The sequence below is a fragment of the Prinia subflava genome, chromosome 8, assembly GCF_021018805.1.
Source record: "Prinia subflava isolate CZ2003 ecotype Zambia chromosome 8, Cam_Psub_1.2, whole genome shotgun sequence".
NCBI lineage: Eukaryota > Metazoa > Chordata > Aves > Passeriformes > Cisticolidae > Prinia > Prinia subflava.
The window spans coordinates 9,384,963-9,412,387 of NC_086254.1; the positions used below are offsets into that span (position 1 = coordinate 9,384,963).

The 27,425-nt window shown below is 49.0% G+C and overlaps 1 protein-coding gene and 1 long non-coding RNA gene across 5 annotated transcripts in view; one reads left to right on the forward strand and one right to left on the reverse strand.

Moving 5' to 3' along the window:
- Nucleotides 1–9,396: 9,396 nt before the first annotated feature.
- On the reverse strand, nt 9,397–21,941 carry LOC134554402 (uncharacterized). Of its 2 annotated transcripts, XR_010081226.1 has the most exons (8): nt 21,513–21,941; nt 20,599–20,955; nt 16,715–16,776; nt 16,305–16,333; nt 15,133–15,225; nt 12,246–12,466; nt 11,771–11,966; nt 9,397–10,516 (listed from the first exon to the last, which is right to left on the reverse strand). It is a non-coding gene; the product is annotated as an uncharacterized LOC134554402 (long non-coding RNA). The 2 variants fall into 2 exon arrangements; XR_010081225.1 differs by having other exon boundaries at nt 20,599–21,941.
- Nucleotides 21,942–21,998: 57 nt separating this feature from the next.
- The window catches only part of USP32 (ubiquitin specific peptidase 32), a 62,124-nt gene continuing 56,697 nt past the window's right edge, over nt 21,999–27,425 (forward strand). For all 3 annotated transcript variants that reach the window (XM_063402855.1, XM_063402856.1, XM_063402857.1), the window contains exon 1: nt 21,999–22,119. In XM_063402855.1, the coding sequence (XP_063258925.1) occupies nt 22,062–22,119 (58 nt within the window). In that variant the 5' untranslated portion in view covers nt 21,999–22,061. The remainder of the gene's footprint in view (nt 22,120–27,425) is intronic.

Below are 27,425 nucleotides of genomic sequence, written 5' to 3' on the forward strand. Positions count from 1 at the left end.
GGGGGCTGCGTGGTTGTGTGGGGTTGGGTCCGGGCGTTGTTTCGGGGTTTGTTCTGTTTCCTGATGTTGGGTGATGTTGGAAAATCTGTGTGACACAAACCAGAACCGACTCGCTGCTGTTACCTCAGCTCTGCCAGCGGCACCAGCAGTGCCCTGCTCTGGGATTCTGTGGATTCTGTCAGTTTGGGGGTTGCTCTCCCCCTCTTTTCAGGGTTTGTACCTTGGCCAGGCACAGCCAGGGCTGGGACTGGGTGTTCTGTCTGGGGTCTGCATTTCCAGTGGTTTTTATGGGGGTTCTGGCAGGGAAAGGTGCTGGAGGATCTTCAGGGAAGACACAGAGGTTTTGGACATGACTTGGAGCTTAATGGCTCTTGTAAGAAGTGAAATTTTACAGGCCAATAGTTCATATTTTGGTGCCTTCAAGTGGATTTTTTTGGGGGGGAAAGGCTGAGTAATATCAACTTTAAAATGCAATGACATAATTAGTGAATGCACATTAATGATTGCATACTTGGAATATCTTCACTGAGGTGAAAAGAAGTATTTGCATAAAACCCCCTGTGGTATTAGGACTTAACTCAGTGTGTCTGCAACAGCTGCTCAGTGAAAATCCAACTTAGTTATGTGTGGATTTAAAATGTGATTTATTTATAGCAGTTTTTGTTTATGACTGTGTAGGAGCTACAGACAAAATTCAGCTATACAAGGCAAAACCTTCTTCTCCCTGAATGCCCATGGCACTGACAAGTTATAAAGTTCTTACGAGTTCTTAAGTCCTATTAAAAGTTATTTAAAGTTAAACAAAGTACATAAAACAGTGTCAGAACTTGGGCGGGAAAGCGGCTTAAAGCTGTCCTGAGGAACCTGAGTGATTCTGTGCTGCAGCAGTGTTGAAGCTGCCAGCTGGGTCCCTGGGTTTACACTGACAGGGGCTGGAGGTCATTTACCCACTCCGTGTTCCCAGTGTTGGGTCTCCAGCGTTTGGCTAAGGAATCCCGAGGGTCTGCAGGTTGTGTTTGGGATGAGGAGCATTATCTGACTGACACCAGTCAGTGGCCAGCGTGAGCCTCTGCTCTTGTTCCAGCCCTTGTGTCCCTGTTCGTGGTTTGCCTTTGGGTCAGGGCAGCCTCTGGCGTGGGCAGGAGCCTCCCTGGGTGACCACAGGCACCCTGCAGCTGTTTGTTGGTGGCTGCAGTCTCAGCTCGGGGGCTGTTCCTGTGTCCTCCCCAGAGCTGCTCTGCCAGCAGGGTCAGCTGGGCTGGGAGGAAGGAGCGTCCTGGAGCTCCCTGGGAGTCCCTTTGGTAAGGACTTGGCCAGGGGCTGTTGTGGTGATCCCTGGGGGCTCTGGCTGTTCCTGCTGTGCCTGCAGGGAATCCTGGCTGGGGCTGAGCTGTCCTGCAGCATCCCTGCAGCTCCAGCGTGCCAGGGCATGGCCCTTTGGAGCAGCGTGGCTGTGGCTGATCACTGGCACTGCTGGAGCGTGGGGGGTTGGCAGGGACAGCGCTGCTGCTGCTGCAGGGACAGCGCCGCTGCTGCTGCAGGGACAGCGCCGCTGCTGCTGCAGGGACAGCGCTGCTGCTGCTGCAGGGACAGCGCTGCTGCTGCTGCAGGGACAGCGCTGCTGCTGCTGCTGCTGCAGGGACAGCGCTGCTGCTGCTGCTGCTGCAGGGACAGCGCTGCTGCTGCTGCGGGGACAGCGCTGCTGCTGCTGCTCAGGACCTGCATTTGTGGCTGGGACAGCACTGAACTGATCCCATGGCGGTTTGGTTCCCTGTCTCCAAATGGAGCTGTTCAGGGTTCTGTGTTGGCACCTGGAGCATGTCTGCGATGCTTTGCTGCTGCTGTTTCTGGTGCTGTCTCTGCTCTCACAGTTTGTTTGATGCTGCTGAGGAGTGGGGCGCTGCTGGGATTCACCAGAGGCAGGTGAAGGACTCCTTGGGGTGCATCTTGTGGCTTGGCTCCAGTCCTGCCCTGCTGTGCCCTGGGCAGAGCTGGCAGCAGGGGCTGCAGTTCCCGCTGTTCTCCTCCTGTGGGGCTCCTCTCCCCTGTCCCAGGGCAGGCTTTCCCTGCACAGCCTGGCACGGTGGAACATGGATCCGGGAGGGAGTGGTTGGCATTTCCAGACGCACAACACGGGGCTGTTTGGGGCTGGCAGTGAGGGCAGGCCTGGCAGTGGAAATCCTCTGAAATGCATCTTGTCCTGAAGGTGAGTAAAGGAATCACCCCAGAGTCACAGAGTGCAAGCGATGAGCACGGGTGTCACCTTAAGGTAAATTATTGTCACTACTTGTGAAGTCAAACCCTCAATATTTTGTTTCAGTGTGAGGTGATTTGGATCACTGAGGGGGGAGTTTGCTCAAGGTGCCATTGCTGCTTCTGGTGGTACAAAATGCACATTGAAGTTCATTCCCTTTATCAGTCCGAAGTGAAGGAAAACTCCCCATGCCCCAAAACCTCCCTCGGGGCTGGGGCTGGCACAGGCAGGGCAGGACGGGTGCTGCTGGTACAACCTTCCAGCAGATCCTTCCTTCTGCTGACCTGACCTCATCTGGAGGTCCTTGTTCCCTCACAGGAAAATCCCTGCCTGGTGTCAGTTCAAAGCTGCCTCTGCACTCTGGGTGTGTTCGACACTCCTGCCCTGGGGCCTCGGAAGGGCTTCGGGGAGAAGTGGGGAAATTTCCTTTTTCTAGAAATAAACTCCAATATCTGCAAAGAGTTGGCAGCACTGAGAGTGCTTTTGTCCCTAAATCTCAGGAACGTTTTGGGCAGTGGCACAGGTGTCCCTGGGTGTGTAAAGTGTGTGCTCTCGGGTCTCGTATTCCACTACTCCTCGCAATCCTCGGTATCTATAGCATGAGTGGCCTTAGTGAGTTTGTTGAAGTGCACATTTTTTTTTCTTTTCAAAAGTAAATTTTAAGATGGAGAAGATATATACTATATAAATATATAGAGATATTTAGAAACTCGGTTTGTGGTGCACAAGTTCAGTGTTGGATCGCTAAATACTCGTCGCAGGTACCGTATGTGTAACTTTTCTTTTCTGTATATTCCTTTCTGGGAAGCAATGTTGCCATGGTAACTACAACTTTACAATTTCTTTACTACTTAATGATGTGAATGAATTCTACATTTTATTGAATATTACCAGGTTCAGTACTATTTTTATACTTTATTGAACTACGGGGGATTTTAATTTAATAGCATTAAAAAAAAAAAAGATGTTGCTTGAACTGTATAACTGTATAAATTGAACTACTTACACAAACCCACCTCTGAACCAGAATCTCCACCTGTAGTGCCACGTTCATTGATATAAAAGTATTTTGCTCATTACTTGCAGCCCCCGTCCCTGTCGTGTCAGGACGAAGGTTTCGTACCCACCTGTCCCTGCCATCCTCTGTGCCCACGGAGCCATCCTCTGTTTGTAACCAGCATTGTGATATTCTGTAACTGTATTGCTCAGATGAAATATTGACCTAATAAATGGAGTGTTCCCGCAGCCTGGAGTATCTGCAGTGAATTGGTTCCGGCTCCCCACAGAGCCTGTCCTTGCAGAAGGTGAAATCCCTGCCTTTGAGGGTAAATCCTTGTGGATGGGGCCTGTGGAATGTGGACAATGGGAGGGGGGAGCCCGTGGTGATTGCAAGATGTGGACTCTTCCCAGATCCCTCCTGGATCCTTCCCTTCTTCTTGGTCTTTTTTCCCCTTAAAGTAGCCATGGGAGCACCAATTCTCTCCTGCAAGTGTGCCCTGGCAGCACCAAATCATCTTGTGTGGCTGCCTGAGCACAGAGTGGGTAAAAATCAGCATTTCTGGAGGTTTCATCTTTAAACCATCAGGTCTGTGTCCTTTGAGTGACCTGCAGCTCCCCAGCTGTGCGTGGAGCTCAGGCAGAGGCCCCTCCTTGTCTCACAGGGCTGAGGTTTCCATTTTTAAAGGCAAAATGCTCTGGAACACTCCCCTGGCTCTGTGAGTCCAGGTCAGGCTGACGAGGTGACCCCAGGGTCCCTGGGGCTGTGGCAGTGCCAGCTCTGCCCCTGGAGCCTCTGTGACTGGAAATGGAAATCCCTGTGGCTGTGTGTGCTCCTGCAGCTCTCTCAATTCTTCCCCTTTTCCTCAGGGAAATGACAGCTGGGGAGTGCTGGATCCAGACTGCCAAGAGCAAGCCAACAACAGGAGACTCCAAAATAATTCTGTTTGCTGGTGTGAAGGAAGAATTAACAGCAGCAACCCTGAAACTCCTGCCCAGGTGAAGGGGAAACTGAGGTATGAATGAGGCTGTTGCGCTGATTTCTGGGGAGAGCAAGTCCTGCTGCCTCTGGCATCTTCTAAAATCCAGCAGCAGGAAAGGCAATCCATGTACATTGCATCCTCTAGTGTATTCCAAAGATTTTCTGATCCTACTTGGAGCAGGAGCCCTCGAAGGTGAAATCTTTCCTCTTTGCCCACATCACCTGGTCAGGAAACTGAGGTTATTTCTGGCTGAGCTCAGTTTTCCTTGAGAGCTTTCCTGTCACTTCTAAGTCACCTCAATTCCTACTGGAAAAACTGTGGGATAATCCAAGTCCTGAGCAGCCTTTAATCTTGCTCAGTTCCCTCTTAAACCAGTGTGACACTTTGAGGGCAGACAGCGTTTTCCTGACGCAGCCGCAGGCTCTCCTCCATCGGGTTTACCTTTAGCTGGAGGAAGTTTCCTGTTACCCAGAGAAAATTCCTCACGATCCAGGTGTGACACAACAGCCTCCCACAGCTCTCGAGGACAGGGCTGTGCCAGGGCCAGCACAGCCAGGAACCCCAGGCCCCTGCCCAGGTCTGGGAATGGGATCCACATTGAAAAAGGAAATCTGTTGTCCTGGTTGTAAGAATGGTCCCCCAAAGGGATCTAGGAGGGTTTTTTCTTGGTTGGGTTCAGAGCTGAAGGCAGTACCTGAGCCCCCACCCAGCTGTCCCATCCAGTATGTGAGAGTGAAGGCTCTTTGGGGTTTTGACTGGTCAGACTGAAAGATTTCTGGGCTAAATTATTGATATTTCTGATGTTTCCTTAAAGCCTGGATTGAACCATAAATCAAATGTGGCCAAACCCAAAGCCCAGCCAGAGTAATTCAGAATCCCAGAACCGTTCAGGTTGGACAAAACCTTTTTGGGGTCATCAAGCCCAGTGGTGATCCAGCCCTGCCAACTCCCTGGAACAGGAACTTCTGCCCCAGCAAGGGAAGGAGCACTGCTGCTTCCTCCAGAGGCTGCTCTTCCATGATTGGGGTTTGTACAAGAGGAATGAAGTACTGAAGGTAGGTCTGGTACTTCCAGAGCCTCAATCCAGCCTTGGTGCTGATGTACAACCCTTAGGGACCTCCAGGATCATCAAAAATGAGATCTCATGGTTTAAAATAACAGAATTTTCGTTTTGCTGGGCTGGAGCTTGTTGCTATGACACTGCAAGTATTGCAGGACTTTTTGGTTCTGGGAAACCATGGAGACAGCCTGGATTCCCTGCGTTTGCTCAGGTGGGGATGCCGCACTGTTCAGTTTCCATTGACCTCTCTGGTGGTGTCTGGGAACCTTTAAAACCCCTGAAAGTCACTGGAAGGCAGCAGGGATCGTGGCGAGCCCGGTCTGTCCTCTGGGGAGGCTGACTGCCGGCTCCTGATGTGGCTGCATGTCCCATGTCCCTTGTCACCAGGAGCACACAGCAGGAGCTGCCTGCTGGCCCATCCGCGGGCTCTGGGCACTGAGCAGTCCCAGCCCCTTGGGACGTTCCTTGCATTCCAATTGCTCCGATGTGGGGCGTTTCGCACGCTCTGTGTCTGCAGTGCCTTTCTCTCAGTAGGAATTGGCTGCCTGGTGTTTCCCCAGCCTGCGGGGTGCAGCCGGGCGGGGGAGGATCGCCTGGAGCCGCGCAGGGCACCGAGGGACTCCTACTCAGCCTCCCGGATCACGCTGTCTGGCAGCTCTTGCGTTTTGACTTTTAGTTCACCAATTTAGATTTGAAGCGCTCCCTCTGAGCTGTCACAGCCCAGATTGGACCTTTCAGAGGTAAAGAGAGAGAGACTGGGGAGAAAAGAGATGAGAAACGAGCCTGTTCTGAGAGCCTGAGAACTCCCACAGGACATGTGGCTGTGTTTTAGCAGCTTGAAAATAGGTTTATGTGGGGCAAATCCTCCTTCCCGGGCAGCCTGCGGCACCTGTTTGTGGCAGAGCCGGTGCTGTCAGCAGTTGCCTCTCCCGTCCCTGTCTCATTGCACCTTTGGGGTGTGCAGGTGCTGGAGTAACCAGTGCAGGCACTGGGAGGCACGAACACCCCTGCTACAGGTCGGGCTGCATTTTTGCTCGGCAAGACAAACGTGTGGCTGGGCTGGGGTGGGCCCAGAGCAAACCACAACTATGTTGGAGCATCCAGATTGCCAGGCAGGGACACCCTAATTACCAACAAAGCCCTGGCTCATTGCTCACTCCCTCCCTGGCTGCAGGAGCTTCTCCAGCTGCTCTTTTCCCTGCTCCCATGGCTGGGACAGCAGCTCAACCCGCCCAGCCCCTCCAGCACTGATCACATCTTCACCTGCTCATCCTGCTGTAAAAAATCCAGGGGTAAAGGCTCCGTGTGAGCAGGAAAAGGTTCACCCTGCTGGGTGGCAGTGTGACAGTGGCTGTGGGAGTGCCTCACCTGTCCCTGAGCAGGAAAAGGTTCACCCTGCTGGGTGGCAGTGTGACAGTGGCTGTGGGAGTGCCTCACCTGTCACTGCTGGGCGGTGACCTTGCACGTGTTGGAGGTGACAGTCTCTTTGACCCGGCTGTTCCTGAAGCTCCAACTGATTTCAAGTTGTTTCAGAGTCTTTCCTGTGAGTTCTGAACTGATCGGGGTTTCTGACAGACAGCAGAATTGCTTAAACAAAAACCAGGAACATGAGCCCACTTTTCGAGGTGTTTATGTGGACGAGCACCGCAGCTGGCTCATGCTTGGGCAGTAACTCTTGCTTACCCCGGGCCCCGGGGGTGGCAGCAGCAGCGAGCTGAGGGGTGCCTGGTGCCGCCCTCGCTTGTGCCGTGTTGTCCCTGCAGGGCTCCGGGGCTCCAGCCCTGATGGCGGTGCCAGTGCCAGCCGTGTGTCCGTGCTGTCCCTGCTCGCTGGGTGCCACCTCCCCGCCGTGTTCACCCAGAGCTCTCCCGGCACAGCAAATCGGCATTTTCGGGGCTCTGCGGACGGGCGTGCGCTGCCGCTGGATGTCACTGTCGCCGTGTGGTGCTGGGTCCCTGCGCTGAGCAGGGCGGCACGGGGAGCTGCGCGTCCCTTGGGCAATCCCTAGGGAAAGAAAAGAACGCTCCTGATGCCGCAGGTCACGCTGCTTGGATTTTGAATCCTTTCAACCGAACACTTTCACGGTCTCAGCCCAGGATCCTGATTTCTTTCTCAGAGCCAGACGTGAGGCTGATTTCTACAGCTTTCAGCCACGAACAGGAGCCAGGAGAGGGCAGAGGATTCTCTGTTCTAGCTCGAAGCTGAGAACTGGATCTGGGATTTTCACCGAGTGTAAAAACGGAGTTGGGACTAGTGCTTAAATTCACATGTGTGTGGCTTTTTGGCTCATTGGTTTTATTATGAAATTATATTAATACTAATTTAAATTTTTAATTTTAAAAAGCCTAGAACCCCGAGTGCTGAGCAAAGGGCATGTAGATCTCTCATTTTAGATGACTGATGAGCAAGGCTGGTGGATGGCTGCCCACCAGCCTCTCTCCTTAACAAACCCCCCCAAATTATCAAATTACCGTGCTGACAACCTCAATCCCTGAAAATTAAATATTGATTCTGTATTTTTCTGTTGACTCATCCGAATCAGGAGGCGTTTCCAAGGCATCTATTTCTGCTGCTGGGAGCGTGCCGGTGCCCCCCGGAGCCGCAGCCTGCTGTTTGTGCTCGAGCAGCGAGTCGCAAAATGCTGATTTTTCTCCCACTTGTCTTGCATAACAAAAGGCATTTGTCACCCGTTACATAACGGCGGGGTTTGTCACTTCTCCCGCCGGCCTTTCCCGGCCCCGGCACAGCCTGGCTGGATGCTCCTCACATCCCCACAGCTCCCGAGTGACTGATCCCACACCCAGCGCCCGGCTTGGCCTTTGGGCCCTCCTTGTACAAAAGACGTGGAGCTGTGTGGTTTGCTGGTGGTTTTTTAGGGGAGCAAAAGGATGGCAGGGTGTTTGGGGGATTTTTTTGCTCTTTAATACTTGTGTGAGGGAGCGGTGGGGTTTGTCCTTAGCTGAGGCCGTGTCCCAGGCCCCGTGCTGGAAATGGAGCTGGATTTCTTCTCTGCAGCCCTCACAAGGTTCAGCCCTCCCTGGGCTACCAGTTGCTCCGTTACTCTCTGCCACCTGCAGGAATTCTGGTTTGGGTTTTTCTTTACAGTAGGTTTGATTCCTTCTTGGAGCCTTGCAAAGAAATGAATGGTTTTGTTTCCCCATGAACGAAAAGGAAAAGCTGGCTGGCTTCCCCTCTCTCTCTCATTGGAGGAGAGAGCTGTTTTACCTGTGGCCTCACACTTATTTGTGGCCTTATCACTGCCAGCTATCAAATGACCACAGCTCCCTTCTAACCCTGAAAAAGGGAGATGTCCCAGTAACCCAACAAAGTTGTCCCTGTTTTCTGATTTCCTCAAAACAATTCCTTAGTTGACACATTTTTTTAATGGAGTGGATCTGATTCTAATTATTTTTTAATAAACTCCCTGAAGTCCATGTTTCTTGTGGATCTTTGAACTTCCTGGTGCACCCAGCCTTTGCTCAGGAGATGTTTATGGTTGGCTCTGAGTTAACCCTTTGGAGTTTTCCCTTGCACAGGTGATGCTCAGGCACAGAGATCACTGCTGGCCCTTCAGGCTGTACCTGAACCTGTGGCCTGTTTCAAAGTTTAATTCCTACAGAATCAGAGGAAGCCATGGGTCATATTGGATTTGTAAAGCATAACTGGAAGCATGGGGTGAACAAACATCTCCATAGACTAAACAGCGCTCAGCCACCCAGAGCAGCAGGGAAAGTACTGCTGATAAAGAGATTTCTCAGGAACAGGCTTCTCCTTGGATCAAGGGGATGGATCAAGGCATAGATGCTGCAGGGTGTGGTCATCCCCTAAAATCAGTACAGCAGGAACGCCTTTTGGGGATTAAATTCCCTATTTTCTCATGAGACACTTTTCCATTTTCTTGTTCTTGATGCACTTTTACTGATTGTGCAGTTGCTTCATATCCATCCTGAGAAGAGGCAGGCAAGCTCCCTCCGAAGAGCAGAAGGTGAGATGTGGATTGTGCACGTGAGTACAAACTTCATCCTCCTCCTCATTCTGCTCCCCGGGTCTGGCTTGGGAGTGTAACCACTGACAGACCCTTTGCACAGCTTTTATTCTGATGGGGAACAGGGACCTTGGGCTGCACCTTTGGCTATTCTTGGGAAGCTGGCTGGAGCTGAGACCTCATTTCCCATCCCAGAGTAATGGGAATTCAGGGTTACCTCCTTCACAGGTGATGGTGGAAGCCAACAGCACTGAGATTTCTCTCTGCTGCATGCCACCTCTCAGTAAACTGCCCTTTCCAGGGAGAAGCCTGGAAAGGCTTGGAATTGGAGGGATTTTGTTTTGGAAATTTACTTCCAGGCGAAACGCTTTCACAAAGAGAGCTGCACTGCGCTGCCGTCATGGCCTGACCAGTCAGACAAGTGCAATTGTTGTGTCCCTGGCACAATTGGTGCAATTGCTGCAGCTGTGACTCAGCTGTGCTCCTGTGCCAGGTCGCTTCTGGCACCCGCGGTCCCTCCCAGGGCTGCACAAAGGCCCCTCTCTCCTCTCTGAGGTCGGGCCCGGCTGTGCCGAGGGCGCTGCTCGTGGCAGAAGTTGGGATGATCTCGGTCAGGAGCTCCTCGTGCAGCCGGGAGTGCTGAGCTCCTGCTGAGCCAAATGCCCAGGGCAGGTAGCACCTGTGGATGGGTCTTGAAACAGAGGCAGGTCCTGGTTCTCTGGCTGTCTTAGGGAAGTTTGGCTTTTACCCACGGCTGAATTCAATGATGACAAAAATGCATTAAGACAAGCCCTGCCCTTAAGACGTCTGTGGCATTTTCCCTCCTGTGTCTGCTTCCTTCCTCCCCCTTGTCTGAGTTTTGCTGTCAGCTCTGGATGCAGGAGCCTTTCACAGGCAGGTGCTGAGTGGATGCAAAGGGAATTTCTTGCAGACTTAGCAGTGAGGTTTGCTCGGACCATCTGAGGTACATTACAATTGTTTAACTCGCACTAGGATTTTACAGTGCTAGGTGTTACTTTACACAAGATAAGCTCTGCAGAGGGAAGCAGAGGTGATAGCTGTGAGTGCTGCCTCAGCCTGGTTTCTGTGAGGACTCTGTTAGCAGTGGTTTGGTTGAAGGTGGTGTTGAAAATGCAGCTGGTTTCTCAATGCCTGTTGCCAGCTGCCCTGTCATGCCTGCAGTCATGTCAGCTGTCCCCAAGGTGACAGACAGCCCCTGTCCTCCTCACCTGCAAAGACTGAAACCAAGGAGTAGCCAGCTTGTGTCCTCACCTCTCCAGCCAAGGTGCCAAAGGTAGCACGTTCCTGGCTGACCAGGGGCAGGAGAAATGAAGCTTCCCCAGCAGCAGCTTTTCACCTGTGTTAGCAGCCAGATTAAAGCCATTTGGGAGCTGCAGGGACGTGAGCTGGGTGTTAGCACAGGCATAACCCCTATCTGCGTGGCCATATCTGTGTCCTTGGGAGATTACAGCTTCCCCATGGCATGTGACTGCCCCAAGGAACGGCTCTCCTGGCTTATCATGTGTACATTTTGCTTTGCAGAGCATTGAGAGGGCCTTGAGTTCCCCGTGCAAATCCAAGCCTTTGTTCTCCCTTTCAGTGTTGGCTGCACTCGGAGCTCAGCCAAAGCCAGGGATATGCAAGTGGGAGGCACAGATGGACTTCTCTGGCCAGGCTTCATCTGAGGATCTGGCTGTATTTAGAAGTTGTCCATCAGCCTGGTTCATTCCTGAGAGATCAGGCATGAGAGGAGCCTGTGGCTGTGTCCTTCCCCCTCCCCTGGGAGACAACACTGCTTTCTCCTTGGGAGCCTCTGGAAGGTGGCATAAGACAGACCACATCTCTGGGAATCTATCAGATTATCCTGCCTACCTACAACAGGAATGCTTTGGAAGGATGTTCTAATTGGATGGGGAAAATCAGAGTACAAACAGATTATGCCTCTCCTGTTTCTCCCCGTGAAGGAAAGGAGCCCAAGTGCCAGTCAAACACACTGTACTGAAACAGTGCACCTTAGGGAAAACTCTTCCTTTTCCCCTGACAGCTCTCCTGTGAATATTAATTTCTCTATTTGAGTGCCTTCATCTTCCAGGAGCAAGTGCAAACATTAACCAGCTCCTGTGCAGCAGCTCTAGCAGTGCAGAGTAGGCATGGAGCCAAAAAGGAAACAGTTGTGAAGATGTTCTGTGTCTGCTGCTGGTTGTTACTTGCTGCTTTGGGCAGATTTAACACGATTACCACGTGTAATGTGATGAATCTGGTGTATATAATATATGCAGGCATCTGATATGGTATTTGTGTACTGACAGATCACAGGAAGGAGAGCTGACAAACACAGATAAATGTACAGGTATTCTGCATTGTACTTAAACCAACTGCCTGCACATGTGGTTTAGTTAAACATCAACCCCAAACACTGTTGCCAGATGTATTGCAGTGTAATGCCAAATAGGAATTGTAATGAGGAATGTTTTCCAGCAACCTGTTCTTACCAGGAGGGTGGTGAATGCTCCATTTGATGGAATGATTAATGACACTCAGCAACTGCTGGGACTGCAAGGGTGGAGGCTTTGGCAATCCCATCTGGAAATTCCCTTCCTGGTGCTCACAGGTGATGAAGGTGATCCTCTCCCTGCAGCTGGGTGCCTGTTGTTCCCAGTTAACAAATCTCGCATCAGGGGAAGGGATCTGAAAGAGAATTTGGGCCAGTTATTGTTTCTGTGTGGCATCATTAGAGGCATCTGAAGTGCCAGAGGAGTTCCTTTCTGGTACCTGTAAGGAGCTGCCCATTTAACCACTTGTTTGCAATTAATGTGGTCTAAACACAAGTGTGATTGTGACCAGTGGTGTGGGGAAACCATAAACACATCTGCATCTCTTTTATCCATCTCTGGCAAAATCAGGTGTGTTCCAAGTGCTCCCAGGCAGCCAAACCTCCCAGAATGCCCAAAGGTAGCAGTGACCAACCTGTGGTGCTGGTGCTCCTCCTCAATAGTTGTATTTTCAGGTGTTCCTGTGCTATTTTATGCTTCAACAGTTCTGTAGATGTTTGTCTTCAGCTTCTCAGCCAGCTGTTTGTGAGCTGATTGTTGGTGTTTGCTAATGTCCTATAACCTTTATAGCTGCTTGAAGTCCTCAGGAACTGAAAGAGCATTATCAGCTTCCTCCACACTTCTTCAACTTTCAGCCTGTGAAAAACAGGATAGTTAAAGGCTTTTATTTTTATTGTGCTTCATAAGTGTTTAGAGGTTTATGCAAATTAAAGTAGGCATTATTAATGAGATGATAATGAGCCCATCCCTTAGGTGCTACTTATAAAATCAAATCTGTAACAAGATGGGTATCTCTTTGTATAGAAAAGAATTTGACTTCTTTTGTTAATCTTTTGGATGATGAAATATGGTCCTGCCTCTCTGCTCATCCTGTGCCTCCCATTGCACTGCCCTGTGCCTGACCCTGGGTGCACAAAGGGTGGCTGCTCTTGGAGTGCTTCTACATTCCCACTTCACACTGCCTTCAGTCCATGGATTTTCTGGAGGAAGTCAAGCTTTGGTTTTCATTGTATTTTGGTTTTATTCAAAGGAAAAAGCAAAGAAGTTCCCCTCCAGCCTGCAGAATGTAGCTGTCAAAAGAAGTGGCTTCATTTCTCTTTCTTAAAGCCTTGAGTAGCCTGTTATTCCTAAAATAAGCCCCAAAAAGGGCAGTCTTCTTTATGTTATGCCTTGGCTCTCTTGTGTGGTGGTGCAGGGGAGTAGCTGTAGTGAAACATAGGTTCTGCTGAGATTGACAGGAGGAAAAAAAAGCAGAGCACGGATTTCATTTCTGTGATGTTCTGATTCCCTCCTACCAGCCTGGAAATGCTGAACGTGAGCCTTTGTCTGGCATATGGGGATTTGGAGAACTCTTGCTAATTACAGCAGTTGTGCTATCTTGCTTAAATGGCTTAAATAATATATTAAGTGCCTTTATGATCTCCCACAACACGCTGGAATGCAAAGAAGTGCATTTTCTGCTGTTTATAGTTTATGGCAGGAGAAACTTAGAAAGCATTACCCAGCACAAAAGATGGGATTTGATGATTTATTGCTTGTGTAACTCCCAGTGGGGTCTCTGGATGCTCAGATCCTGGTGTGCAGGGTGTTATCCAGAGGCAGGGCATGAATTTGCATCTTGGAAGGTGAAGTTCAATCAAAAGAAAAGGCACTGTGGATGGCTGTAGGGATGACAGGGAAGGGAGATGGCACACTGCTGGCCAAGCTTTGTGGAGTTAATCTCATAGCAAAGGTAAAAAGTGTGGGACCTGGAGGAGGACCACAGGAAGTCACATTCTAACTTAAGGAGTATTCCCATTATTTTCATTTAAGTTAAAGCTGAAATTAGAAGCATGTTACTAAGCATCATATCTAGAAGTGGGAGTATTCCAGGGCCTAGATTAGTGCTTATCCATAAAAAGAAAGGTACCATGTCTGCTCAGGAATATTTTTTACCTCTTTTTGCGTTTTTATTTAGCAAAAATTCTGTTAGTCATCTGTTTCCTCCCATGTCTCTTGCTTCTAAATCTCCAATTTCTATTTCTGCTATTGTACCTAATGTTTAGAGAATATGTGAGAAAAGCGTGCTGTGAATGTTTTTGCTGGATTTGGTGTGAGGAATAACTGTGGAGCAGCTGAGCAGTGCTAGCCAAGGGCTCCAAGAACCTTGGCGGGAACACATTGGGGGGTACATAAATCACAAAGTGACAACAATGAAAAGATTGGCACATTCTGACCCTTAATCTGGTTTAGTTTGACATAGCTCTCTGTAAAACCACAAGCTCCATTAGAATATGCTACTAATTAGCAACATTTCACCTAACTGAAATTAACAGCCTCTGCAGAGTAGGAAAAAAAGAAGAATTTTTGTCTGGTTTTGCTTACTAGTAGCTTGAAAACAGGGAGGTGAGAAACTTGTGTCAAATCTTGAAGTATAATTTTGCAATTAAAAGACTGAAGAGAAAGTGTGATCTGAAGACCTTCAGTTTCCTTGCCGTGACATTAAATTAACAGCTCTCTTCATTCTCATTCTGGTTTAATATTCCTGCAGAGAAGGAAGCAGAAAGAACTCCCTGGGCTGGCTTCAGTGGAATGGAGGAGCTGTTACTTAGGCAATAACAGGGTACAGGCTGGGAGGGGTTTGTGCTGGCATTAGCTGGGTAATGTCTGCACAATGCTCTGGATGTTATAATGTGATATATATCTAAAGCTAAAAAACAGAGAGATGCTCTCTGGGAGATAGGAAACTGTTTAAAAGCATCTCCTGATTGGTTTCCCAGAAATTTTCAAGGTCGTATATGCACCAGCTTGCAGGGATGCACAGCTGGCACCTCATCACTAAAGCCAGAAGAATCTCAACTCGAAGGCTGTTAGTGAACTGTGTAGGTAAAAATAGAAGGATAAATTGAAACTACCTGAAAGTGGAGGAAACAGCTGGGAAGTGATAAGAGAAAGCAAAATGAGTGAAGAAACTCTTGCCCATCATTGTGGTGTCCAAGTGCTTTATAAAAACTTCAAATTGCTCCTTCCTTGAATGTACCAATTTTCTTTTTCAAACTGTGACAATTTGGCAACCTCCATCTACTGGGAACTTGTCTTCTATTGCTAAGAATCTGCTCAAGAGCCTACTCCATTTTCCAGGCCTAAATTTTATTACAATTGCTGGGTCAAAAGCTCTTCTAGCAGTAGCTGGACTTTTACCTAGAGGCTGAGTGAGCGCCAAAGGCTTTTATGGATAAATTAACCATATGTTTTATAAAACAAATGTACATGCAAATACTTAATACGGAATGCAAAATTCTGATTAAGCCCTGATGCTTTACCTTGCTGCATGGGCACAGCGTTGTCAGAGCTACGTGTCCAGCATGGATCTGTCACGTTTGGGTTTGGAGTCCTCTGGAACACTGAGTGTTCAGCTGAAATGACAGGAAAACAAGCTGGTTGTCAGTGTCCTGCAGTGGCTCACTGCTGGATCCAGGGGTGGGGTGGCTTGAGCAGATGGCAACTCATCAGACTGTTTTAGTTGCCTTCTTGGCTTGATCAAACAGTTGTTCATTGACTCTGATTACAGGCATGATGCCATCTTAGATAATGCCTCTTGATAAAGGACTTAAAGATCCTTAATTACTATTATTAGCCATTTGACACCATAAAATAGAAGTCTGCTGCTTTAATGCCTGTTTCACCCCTGTCTGTCGGGTGTCTGGAGTGTCCTTAACAAAAACAGGGAGGTGGAACTTTTGGAACCCCATCAGAAGTAATGTGTGCATGCCAGCATAAAAATGTGTGTGTGTGCACATTTGGATATGCCATTGTCCAGAGCTCTTTCACTCTGTGTTGGGAGAGCACTGAACTGAGACATCAGCCTGTTGGCAGGGGCACGAGGGCTGGCAGGTTGCTCTGTTTGGGGATGTCCTTTGTTCAATGTTTGAATCGTGTGAAACCTTAATTAGCAAATAAGAAGCTTTGGCCTTCCCTTGCAAGTTGTGAAGCAGAATTAAGGGAAGTGCCAGGATGTGCCAAATGACACAACAGTCCTGGCTCCATGCTTTTGTTTTGCTCTGCTGCCCTGCTGTTTTGAGATGCGCTTCCCACTGTACCAGCTGCTGGCAAAATGTTCCCTAAGTTGGTCCGTGTTTGATGCTTTGGTGTTGCTTTCTCTGTGCACAACAATCAAACTGCAGCAGTGCTGGGGACCCTGTGAGCAGCAGCCTTTGAGCTGAGAAGAAAGCAGCCCTTTCTTTGTAGGGAGAGGTGCCCCGTGGTGCCACCGCGGTGAGTCCCTGCCCGCTGTGTGCCGTGCTCTGGGGGCCACGCAAGCTCCTCTTTCCTTAACGCAATCTGGGCCTTCCTGCAGCACACTCAACGTGAGTCACTTCTTGCAAAGCCACTCCTTTCATTTGATCTTCTGGTATTAATTATTTGCACTTCCTCTTGTCACAACGCTGGGGTTTTTTATTACTGCCCTGGATGGAACTGCAGAGAAGTCCTTTACCTCCTTTCCAACGCCACAGTGATTTCTGTCTACAAGAGAGCACAGAATTGCTTTTATCAAATATCTTCCTTTCCCATTGTTTCCTGGTGACAGATACTACTCTTAATCTACACAGAGACAACACTTTGAAATGGGAGATCTCTATTCCCATCAATTGTTGGTACGTTGATAAATCATAGCATGTCTCATTTTCTGAATGACACGCGTCTGGATTGCAGTCTGCCTCTTTTTTGTCACAGTTTTTCAGTGCTAACAACAGTCTTGCCAAAGCTCATCTGTTCCTTTAGTGTGCACTCCAGCAGGCTGATTAATTCTGTGACACTTTCTCTGTATAAGGCATAATCAAACAGGTTGATAGAAAATGGGGAAGGACGTGACGTTTTTGTAAATATCCAAGGCGTTACACTTACCTCGTGAGTGCCATTAGCTGTGGCACCTCGTTACTCCCGGGTTGGAGGAGCATCGGCAAAGTCTGCCAGGAAAGAAGAGTTTGTCACTGTTCTTTGTGGGCCTCAAGTGTGATCGTGCCTCCCTTCCACGCACAGAGAAGCCTTGCTTAGGAGAATATCAAGAGTGGAGGGTGCCTTATGGTGTTTTCTTCTCTGTCTTTCAAAGGCAACTGCAGGAAAAGTGGGGGACCACTTACCCACAAACCTGAAAATAGCTGTGAGTGTGTGTGATGTGCCTCACTTTGCTGGGTTGTGGAGATCCCACTATTAATAACAGGAGCTGAAATTATGGATTGAGCAGTAATGTGAGCAGCACTTCTGAGCAGCTTTAAACCTGTCACGGGCTCCCTGAGCACAAACATCCAGGGGTAAGAGGCTCACATTCATTAATTCTCTTTTGAAGGGGTGGCAGAATCAAACAGAGGTAGCCCTCAGCTCACAGGAGGTCTGAGGGCTGTTCTCCCCTCCCTTGCTGCCTTTTCCAGAGTGTGGGCAGTGTCCAAGCCCCGTTCCCGTACCTGCCACAACCTGATGTGCAGGTCTGGCGTTTGGCACGCGTGGGCGGGCGGAGCAGCGCTGTCACTCCTGCCCGCGCACAGCGGCTGTCACCCCGCGCTGCGCTGTCACTGTCACTGTGCTGTCGCTGTGCTGTCAGCCCTCTGGGACACAGGGACGCGCTGTTCTCTGCCGTGTCCCCGCCCCGCTCGGGACTCACCAGGAACAGGAGGGGATGAGGTGTCCGCTGCTGCCGGGAAGCAGCGGGGGATGATGCCAGGGCAAGGGCCTGGCTGCTGGGGCAGGAGCAGCTGCTCCAGAAAGTCATGAGAGTGCTGGGAAGAGGGGATCGCTAGGGCAGGTGTGAAAAGAGAAGTGCCCTCAAACTGGAAATGAGGGAAAAAATGCCAATCGTCTCACTCCGAGAGTCCCCTGGCTACACCACACTGCAGCCCTGGTGAGAACTGCCTTTATTAACATGTCTCTTCAACAAGGGGGATGCTTCTAATTTAATTTAATTTTTTAAAATTACGTTTTTCATTTCCCCCTGCACTATTCCACTACAAAGTTCATGCTGGCAATAGTGTAGGAGTACAGCTTACATGACAACAATAGGAGGGACCTGGTAAGGATCTGTTCCTTTTCTTTCCCTCCGAGTTCATATAAATCTGTCACCCTCTGCTGCCACTCTAAGCCACTTGTTTCCTAGAAAATGTGGGATGTGATAGGAGTTTCAGTTTGCGTATTGTTTTGTTGTTCTTTGAGGAAGCCTTTGTATGAAGCAGATTCGGGGTATTTTTCTCATTCACCAGTTCACTGTAATTAGAGATGAAACCATTGAGCTCTGACCACTGCAGACCGGATTGAATCCTCTTGTTGCATCTTGATCTCTCTCCCACCTTCTACTCTTCTCAAATATTTGGGATGTGCCCTGCCACACTCCTGTCAGGGCTGTCTGAAGCAGGAAGGGGTAAAACTTGTCCTGTGTTTTCTTGCAGCAGAAACAGTCCCTAAAAGATTAACAATTTCCCAGGGTGGAAAGACACGTGTTGGGGAAGGAGGCACAGGTTTAGAGGCCAACAACAAAGTTGCATTTTTGGCTTCTGTTTTAGTGAAGATGAATCAGGAAATCCTAAGGCCTCACAGTGCTCTTCTCAGAGGTGTTTTTGAGTAGCTGCAGCAGTTCCTCTGTTGTTTGCTCACCCCTTTGGAGTTGAGGCCTTTCCACTGTGGCTCCAATCCCCTTCTCCTTGCAGATGCCCGCTGCAGGCTGAGCTGGAGCAGCAGGCTGTGGATTTTTCCCTGTTCCTGGAGCCTTGGGCTGCAGCAGCCCTGGTGGAGCCCAACAGCTGCTGTGCTGCCAGGCTCCCGCAGCTCCTGTGCAGCAGTAAATACCTGCTTTGCCTCACATCCTTGACAGTGATGCAGAGACACTTAAAGATATTTGCTAAGTGCTTGCGAATTAGTTTTTGATTAGCGAATAATTAATAAATTCCAGCAATCCAAAGGACACGTGCCCAGTTCGATTTGCATACGTAGCACTTCTCTGTGACAAGAGGAGCTCAATTCATCTAATGCAAGTCTGAATTTGCTGTGTTTTAATTTGATTTACCTTTGACACAGCATTTAAACAGCAGCAGCATCTATAATCTTGTGCTCCCCAGTAAGGCTTGGGTAAAAACTTACTGCCAGATCTAATCCAGGGTTAGCACACACAGCCTTATCTCCGGGCTCCTGCTTCAGTGCCTTTGAGAACATGCTTAATTTAATCTGAACAAAGACACTGCCATCGGGAGCCTCCAGCCTGGTTTCCAATCCAGAGTATCTTTGTGATTAAATTTGGTGCAGGCCACGGTGTGTACAATGGATCCACTAAATGAGTTTGAAGTGCTCTTCAAACAAAATTCTGCAGGTTCTTGGACACTGTCTGTACCTCTGGGATATCAGGGATGCCACTTTAAGATGGGTTTTTCCTAGTGTCCTGCATTTTCTTTGGGAGAGGTCTGGGTTTTTTGGTTAATAGGAAATGTTAGCCATTATCATGAACTATAACTCCAATCCCTTTTCCTTCCACAGTGGAAGGAATTCCTCACGAGAGGGTTCTGCTTCCTCATTTGCACCAAACACCCAGTCAGCTGTTTGTGACCATAAGCTGGTGGCAGGATCTGATTTGTAATTATAATTTCAGTCATTCATTTTTTTTTTTTTTTCATAATTTAGCTGTCATTAAACCCCCTATACTGCAGTGGCATCAGGTCAGAGTTGTCCTGGCAGGGTCCCTCACTGCTGGTTATACACAAAACAGTCTCTGGTGAGCCCTGGCACTCAGGGGTTTGCTGTGGCTCTCTAGCAAGAGCCTGAGGAGAAATAGTCATGGAGAAATCGGCCTGAAAACCAGCAGGGATTGGTGTGGAGCTGCCTTACCCCACCACTGAAGCTTCCTGCTCTGATTGCTTTCTCTAACTGCTCTGCCAGTTTGGGGCTGGCTGTGCCCCAGTGCTGCTCGTTCCAGGCAAAATGGGATTCTGTCATTATCTTGGTAATTCAGAGGAGAAACCAAAACATTAAAATATTATTGCTGGACCTAAGGTCACACAGGAACACAACACAGAAGTCAGGAATTAAACCCCATCTCAGCTCATGCTTTAGGAAAGGGATCCATCACAAACAGAGCATGGCTCTAGGAATGCCACAGAATAGTCCACCTAATCACAAGATAAAACAGATTTCTCCAGCTGTTTCTGGTATTGCCAAGTTAGGCTTTTGATTGACACATTGCCATGTTTGTTGAATTCACTCTCAAATATTTTTAAAGAGTTTCTTTTGTATCTAAACTGGAAGCTTATGGAAGGAACTATGGTGAGAAGAGATATGTAAAGGCAGGGTAGGAGTAAGAGGATATCTATATGAAGGGAGTTTATATCCTCTTATTCCTCTGCTACCTTTACATTTACCTTTACTCTTTAAATGATAAATACATAACCAGTGGCTGCTGGATGAAGTATATTTCCACCAATTTAATCTATATTTTTAAAAAGTTCTCCTCCTCATCCTCATAGCCTGTATTCCAGAGAGGTAAAAGGTCCTTTTGTGTCAGATTTTATGCTTGAAAATGATATCGGGTTTTTTTTTGATATGCCACAAATCTAAGATAAAAAAAACAATTCAGAAAAGATACAAGGAGGCTTTATGGAACTGATTTCATTTGTAGTGTGTTTGCACTTGGGTTACAGGAGGAGAAATTTGGCCTTGGAGCCCCGTGTCTCTGTAAGCAGCATTCCTGGCTTTGCATATCAGATATGAAATTTGTTTGGAATGTTTGCTATAAAAATACCTACGCATGAACTTACATCAGCGAGAAAGCAACTCCGGCTTGACCTTTCCGCAGCTCCGATGTGGCAACATCACTCCGTGCGGAAACAGTAACTGAGGGAATGACTCGCAACTGGTGTTTTCACAGGCTTTGTTTCAGGGCAGGAACAATCCTTGGAACAAGCTGCCCTTAGAAATCAGTGTTTTCTTTCAAACTCCTTATTTTCTGCTCGGGAGTGACCCAGGGTAGGTTACCAGGCTTAATGTTGTAACAAAGCCATTTGGGAAATCCTCCCATTCTGTGTCAGTCCTGGGCTGAATACTAAAAGCAAACATGCTGGAGAACAGCGAAGGGCAGGGGTGGTTTTGATCCTTTTACAATTCAGCCCGTGTTTCTGTTTCAGACAGTGAAAAGACATTTTAATGGAACAGGAACCTCCTACTGTCACCCCATGCCTGCAGCCCTGCGACTTAAGAGGACTTTTTGAGGAGAACCAGCGTGCCCTGAGAGGTTTGAGGGGGCTGAGGGGCTGCTCCCCCTGAGAGGTTTGAGGGGGCTGAAGGGCTGATCCTGTAAGGTTTGAGAGGCTGATCCCTATGAGATTTTTGGGGTTGAGGAGCTGATTCCCTGTGTGGTTTGAGGGAATTGAGGAGGATGATCCCTGTGAGGTTTCAGGGGGCTGAGGTCTTATCCCCTGCCACGTTTTGGGGGGGCTGAGGGGCTGCTCGCTGTGTGGGCATTGAGGGAATGATCCCTGTGAGGTTTTTGGGGGGCTGAGGGCTGACCCCCTATGAAGATCGAGGACACTGAGGGGCTGTTGCCTGTGCGGTTTGAGAGCATTAACGGGATGATCCCTGTGAGGGTGGAGGGGGCTGAGGGCTGATCCCCTGTGAGGATCGAGGGGATTGCGGGGCCGTTCCTTGTGCGCTTTGAGGTTGCTGCGACTCTCACCCTCCCACAGGAGCCTGGGGCTGTTCCGCCGAGGGCCCCATCACACCGCAGCCTTTCTCCTCTCCCCGGTGCACGCTACGGGAAGCGCTGACAGCTTTCGCAAGCGACACCTTCCGAAGAGCCTGTACCGCGGCAAAGCCAGGTCTTTCCTCGTGACAGCTCCTTCCTCTGCGGCCCAGGAGCAAACCCGGAGCCGAGGAGGCACCGTCGCGGCCGCAGCGCTGCAGAGCCCCGACCGCTGCCGCGGCTCCCCCTCAGCCGCCCCTGAGGGGACGCGCGGCGGCGCCTCCGGGCGGGCGGCGGGAGCGCGCGGGGGGAGCGAGGGCTCGGCTCTGGCCAATCACAGCCCCGCCCCGTCCTCCGCGCGCCCCACGTGACGCGGCGCGCGCGCCCCACGTGACCCGCGATGGAGGCTGCGGCGGCGGCGGCGGGGCGGGCGCGCGGCCGCCGCCTCCTCCTCCCCCCGCCCCCCCCGGGCGGCCCCGCCCCCCCTTCCCCGTCGGTAGCGGCTCCGGCGGGCGCCGCCGCGGCCATGGACTGAGCGGCACCATGGGCGCCAAGGAGTCCCGCATCGGCTTCCTCGGCTACGACGAGGCCCTGCGGAGGGGTGAGGAAGGGCGGCAGGGTGGGTGGAGGGGTGGGGTGGGGAGGGGGGAGCCCCGCGCTGCCCCCCGCCAGCGGGCGGTGAGGCGGCACCTCCATGACGGACCCCGCGCGGAGGCACTTGCACCGTTCGGGGGCTCCTTCCCCGCGCCCTTCGCCCCCTCACCCGCCACCCCGTCGCTTATTTTTTTTTTTAAATCTTATCTATTTATTTGTTTATCTCTCTCTCGTTCTTTACCGCGGCCCCGGCAGGGCCCCGTCCCCGCCGCCGGTGCCGTCCCCTCCCCGCCGCGCTCGGCCCGGCCTTCGCCTGTGGCTGGCGGGCAGTGCGCGGGCAGCCCGGATAAATCGGGAAGCGCTGCCATCCCGGTGTGACAGGGCTGTCACAGCTCCCGCCGGCCCTCCCGCTCCTCGTGTTTACTTCCCCGTGCTCGGGGATCACGCATCTGCGGCTCCGCATGGGAAGATGGATGTGGCGTGCGTGGCTCGGGGCTCCATGTCGCTGTTCGAGCCCGGTGTAGGGTCCTCCCGGAGGATTTAACGAGGAACTAGCCAAGGGAAAACATAAACAAGCTGAATGGTGAATGCTTGCAGCTGCAGGGCTCCAAGGCGACAGCAAGCTACACCCTGGAAGCTCCCTGGCTCTGGAAGCGATAGCCAAGTCCAAGGACAAAGAGGGACAGGAATTCAGCAGTAAATGGTTTGCAGGGAGGACAGGTGTTTGCAGTTGTTGCCCTATTGTGCGTTCACGTGATGCAGTGCAGGTAAAGCAGCTCACCTGTTTGATATTTAAAGCCCTGATAAAATTCATAAGCTCAAGCCAATCTATGGCTGCCCTTTTTATTCCTGCTTGCATGTGAGCGGCGTGTCGGGAGTGATAAGGGAGAACTGGGAGGAACCACTGGGTGTTAACTGAAAAAGAAACAAATTGACGTGAAATGGGGTTTTTGTTAAATATTTTCTAATTTTTTTTTCTGGTGGAGTCTCTGAAGGATGCCATGTCAGATAGGAAATGGAGCAACGTAGTGTCAAGCAGGAGAAACAAACGTATGATTCAAAGTCACAGATTTTAAACATAGCAGCCCTGAAGAATTTTCACTGCTAGTGAAAGTATAGGAAGCCTTTGAAAGCTTTGGTGCCCGTATTTTTAGAAGAGCTGGAGTTATAAATGCAGCTTGGTAGAGGTGTGAAGTTAAATATATCGTGAAGTGTTTGAAATAAGCTGTTTGGTGGAAAATACACTCGTTTGGTCACGATGTCTATTCCAGAGTTCATAAATAAGAAGAAACAAATGTTTTGAATTTTAAAGTTAGGTTTAAACTCTTACACTGCTTCAAAATCAAGGAAGTTGATCTGGATGCTTTATAATTAATGAGACTGATTTCTTCTTAATAAGAAGTTATTTCTGCACAGTGAATATAATACTTTTCTTTGTTATTTTTTTGGGGGTGTTTTTCTTCTCTATATGAGACCTTCAATACTGTTTTTCTGTAGGAGTCCAGAAAGGTTGTTTTAGGCACTCTGTTATAAATTGATGTTTTGCTAAATAACTATGTTGTTTACTTAACCAGTGAATCACTGTATGTATAAAACAGGCCAGTTATCAAAACATTATTTGTTAGACCATTCTTTCTTCCACAGAACCTTGCTGGTACTTGTGGCATTTCTGTGGACACAAACAGAGATAATGGATAAATGTAAACATTAAAAAAAAGAAAGCCAAATATATTTATCTCCAATTAGATCCACCTTCTCTAGCGTTGTTTCCTGATTGTTAAGTGCAGAGAAAGTTTTGTATTAGGTGATATTTGTCCAAATTTTTCTACTGGGAATTCTTCATGAGTAATCAGTAGTGGTTACCTGTACTTGTGGTAATCATTCAGAATGCTGTGATAGTGTTTTTGAGTCACCAGTTTGAATTTCAGTTGTTCAGAATATCTGGAAAAAACACTGCTTCTGTCAGCTTCAGAAAATAAGGCTGACTTTTAAGCAATTTCATTTATTGCAATTCCATTTTGGTGGTAACCAAAGGCTGGGAAGAGGAGGGGAGTAGTGGTTAAAGGCTCACAATATAAATAACCGTAGCTAAAATGTAACTTCTGCTCAAGGAGATGCAAGTGCCCGAGCAGGCTGCTGGGGATGGCCTTTTCCACCCTTGAACAGGAGACAGCCCTGCTGTTTTCTTTTCCTCCTTTTCCTCCTTTTCCCTGGCACAGGCAGCTGACACTGGTGACGTGGCCCTGTGGATGGGCACGGTGGAGTTGTCCTGTGTCCACCAGGGCAGGTCACAGGAGTCTCACCAGCCTCCCTGGGACCTGTCTGCCTGTGCTGCCTGGCAGTGGAAAGCAAGGGATGCTATTTTAGACATCTCTTTTTATGAATTTTGCCAGTTGTGGTCACCTTATTTATAGTAGCCAGAGGCACAAAGTAGTGGTGCTGTGGAAGAGGTATGAGAAGTGAGGAGAGCTGTTCCTGACCCCACAGACCTCCTCCTGAGGATGGCTTCTTAGTGAGGAGATGAAATCCTTGGGCAGGTCAACAGAGGTGAAGTCAGAAGTGCTTTGTTCCAAACTGAGCATAAAATTGTCAGTTATTTTATCAAACTAAATTTGCGCTGGCATGAACTGGTACTGTGGCTCTCGAGCTTGTTGCTCTTTTCTTAGGCTTAAGCTCCAGCAGCAATTTTCCTTCCTAGGGCAGTGCTGCAAGTCAGCCAGTGCCCTGTTTTGGTGGATTTTCCAATGTTTGTCTCTGATTTCCCACTCCTCGTCAGGGTGCTGTGGCCTTGCCAAGGAGATGGGGCTCTAAAGCCTGCCTTACCTTTTAGTTCTCCTGCTGCCAGTCTTGACACCCAATTCCTCAAAGGGCTGTCACTGGGCCAATAAAACTATAAAAAGAAGAACTTTTTATCACTCTTGTATTAGCTCCAGCACAGCAGCTCCCGCATTGTGTATGCACTGTTGTATATGGAATATTTTAGTAAAAAGTCAGGAGAGAGATGCCTGTGTGGCATTGGTGGCCAGTTTATTTCAGATCCTTATGGACTGTATTTTCCAATGGCTTTTAATGTGTTCTGCTTCAGTAACTTTGAGAGGATAATCATAGACTGAGCATGAATTTATGCAGAAACTTGTGAATTATGAAACTGTAGAATCTGTAGTCAAAGTTTCTGTGAATGCTACTTAAAGCAGGTGTAATTCAGGCCATTTCCAGCTAAATTATCTATGCTAAATATTGAGTCAGGGAACCACTTAAAAGAAATGTTGGTGAATAGTCATAGATCTGTCAAATTTGGGCCAGAGAGGAAGGCAGAGTTTTCCTTCTGCTCAAAGCAAGGTAAAATTTTTGTTTCATGAGCACAGGGTGGAAGAAGGGGAATGCCACACCATCAGCATGGTCAGTGAGTGTAGAATTTGGAGAAATGAGTGACTGCTGCTAATTAATTAAATTAAATTAAATCCATTTAATTGTGTTTGGTCCTGTGCTCAGTGGTCTCTGAGAAAAAGAGCAAAGTGAAAGCACAGAAACAGCGCTGTTGGAAAATGTATATATAGGTAAAATGCCAGCTCACAGCCAGGCAAAACTTGCATCAATTCCACAGGTTTTGCCTCTGGAGAGCTCATGGAATAGTGGTTTTTGAGGGCACTTTTCTTCCCTGGTTGTGTCTCTAAGATGGTGCCAACTGGAGAACACCAAGCCCATCAAAGTAACAAAACCCCGCTGTAACCCACAAGGAGGTTGGTGAGTGTGTGCCAGTAATGACTAATGTTGTGTGATGGGCAGAGGATAAATCTTGCTAATGACCTTTTATGCCTTGATTGAATTTGAAAAATAGCTACATTTGTTTTATTTAAATCAAGGCAAATATATCTGGTGTCTGATCATTAACATCCTCCAGCGTACTGATGTCATAAATCTGACAAAAGGATGATGGAAAACTTGTGCAAATATATAATCATCTAGTTGAGGCTGTCGATCTCAGCCTGGTGACAAATCCATGGACTCAGCCCTTCAGCCCATGGAAAACTGCTTTTTATGACTCCAGATTATGAAATTAACTTTTTAAATCCCAGACATCTTTTTAGGAAAAATGATCAGGGAACCATTTTAGTGGTTTATTCTCTTCTTTCTGTATTCCACGAAGGGGATTGTTCTGCTTTATTTTCTCTCATAGCTGAAAACCAGAGCTTGACCATGCTGGGGAGGTGAAGGTTCTTCAGGATATGTTCTTTTCTAAGGGTATAAACCTGTGCTTTTCTGAGCCTTGAGTTTCAGAGGCATGTGGTGAAAATGCCTGGAAGTCTCTCAGCCTTTTCTTTAGCTATCAGAAGGAATAGAATCCACTGTGGAGACAGACTGGATTCTACAGCGAGGTTTGTTATGTCAGCCAGTATTTGATGGCTTCAGGGCTCTGTCATATGATGAAAGCAGGTATGAATGCAGAGCTTCACACTTCCTGTTTATAAAGCTGCAGAGCTGCGAGTGGCCGCTCAAATTCACAGAGCAGTAATTATTTCACAACTCTGGCATTCAGTTGTGGTGCTTGTTTTGGGAGGGCACCTCAGTAGTCTCTGCTGAACATGTATTTCAAAGGCAGGAGTGACTTGGGGAATTGTACGGAAACTTCCATGAACTGATGAGAAGATGCTTCTTAGAATCCTGGGCTGGTTTGGGATGGGGCAGCATCTCTGAGCAACCTGTGCCAGGGCCTCACCACCCTCACAGGGAGGAATTCCTTCCTAATATCCAGTATAATCCACTCTCTGTCAGTGTGAAGCCACTCCCCCTTGTCCTGGCACTCCAGGCCCTTGGAAAAAATCTCCCCCCGTTTTTCTTGTCGGCTCCTTCAGGTACTGGAGGGCTGCAGTCAGCTCACCCCAAAGCTTCTCTTCTCCAGGTGAACAATCCCAGTTCCCTCAGCCTTTCCTCCCAGCAGAGCTGCTCCATCCCTCTGATCCCTGGTGCCTCCTCTGGACTGGCTCCAGCAGCTCCAGCTCCTCCTGGAGTTGCACCTTAGGGCAGCTCTGCAGGTGGGGTCTCACCTGAGGGGGCAGAGGGGCAGAACCCCCCATTGCTGCTGCCCCCGCTGTGGGGTCAGCACAGGACACTCCAGCCTCTCCCACCAGCACTCCCAAATCCTTCTCCCTACAGCTGCACTTGATCTGCCAGAGGAGAGTTTGTTTTTAACCTCTAATTCTTCAGCTGCTAAATTGCAGCCACTACTTTCTCCTTTACCTTTGCTTCCAAGTTTAGGGAAGTGAACTCAGGGGGTTTCAGCCTCTTGCTTAGAACTACCCAAATTATTTCCTG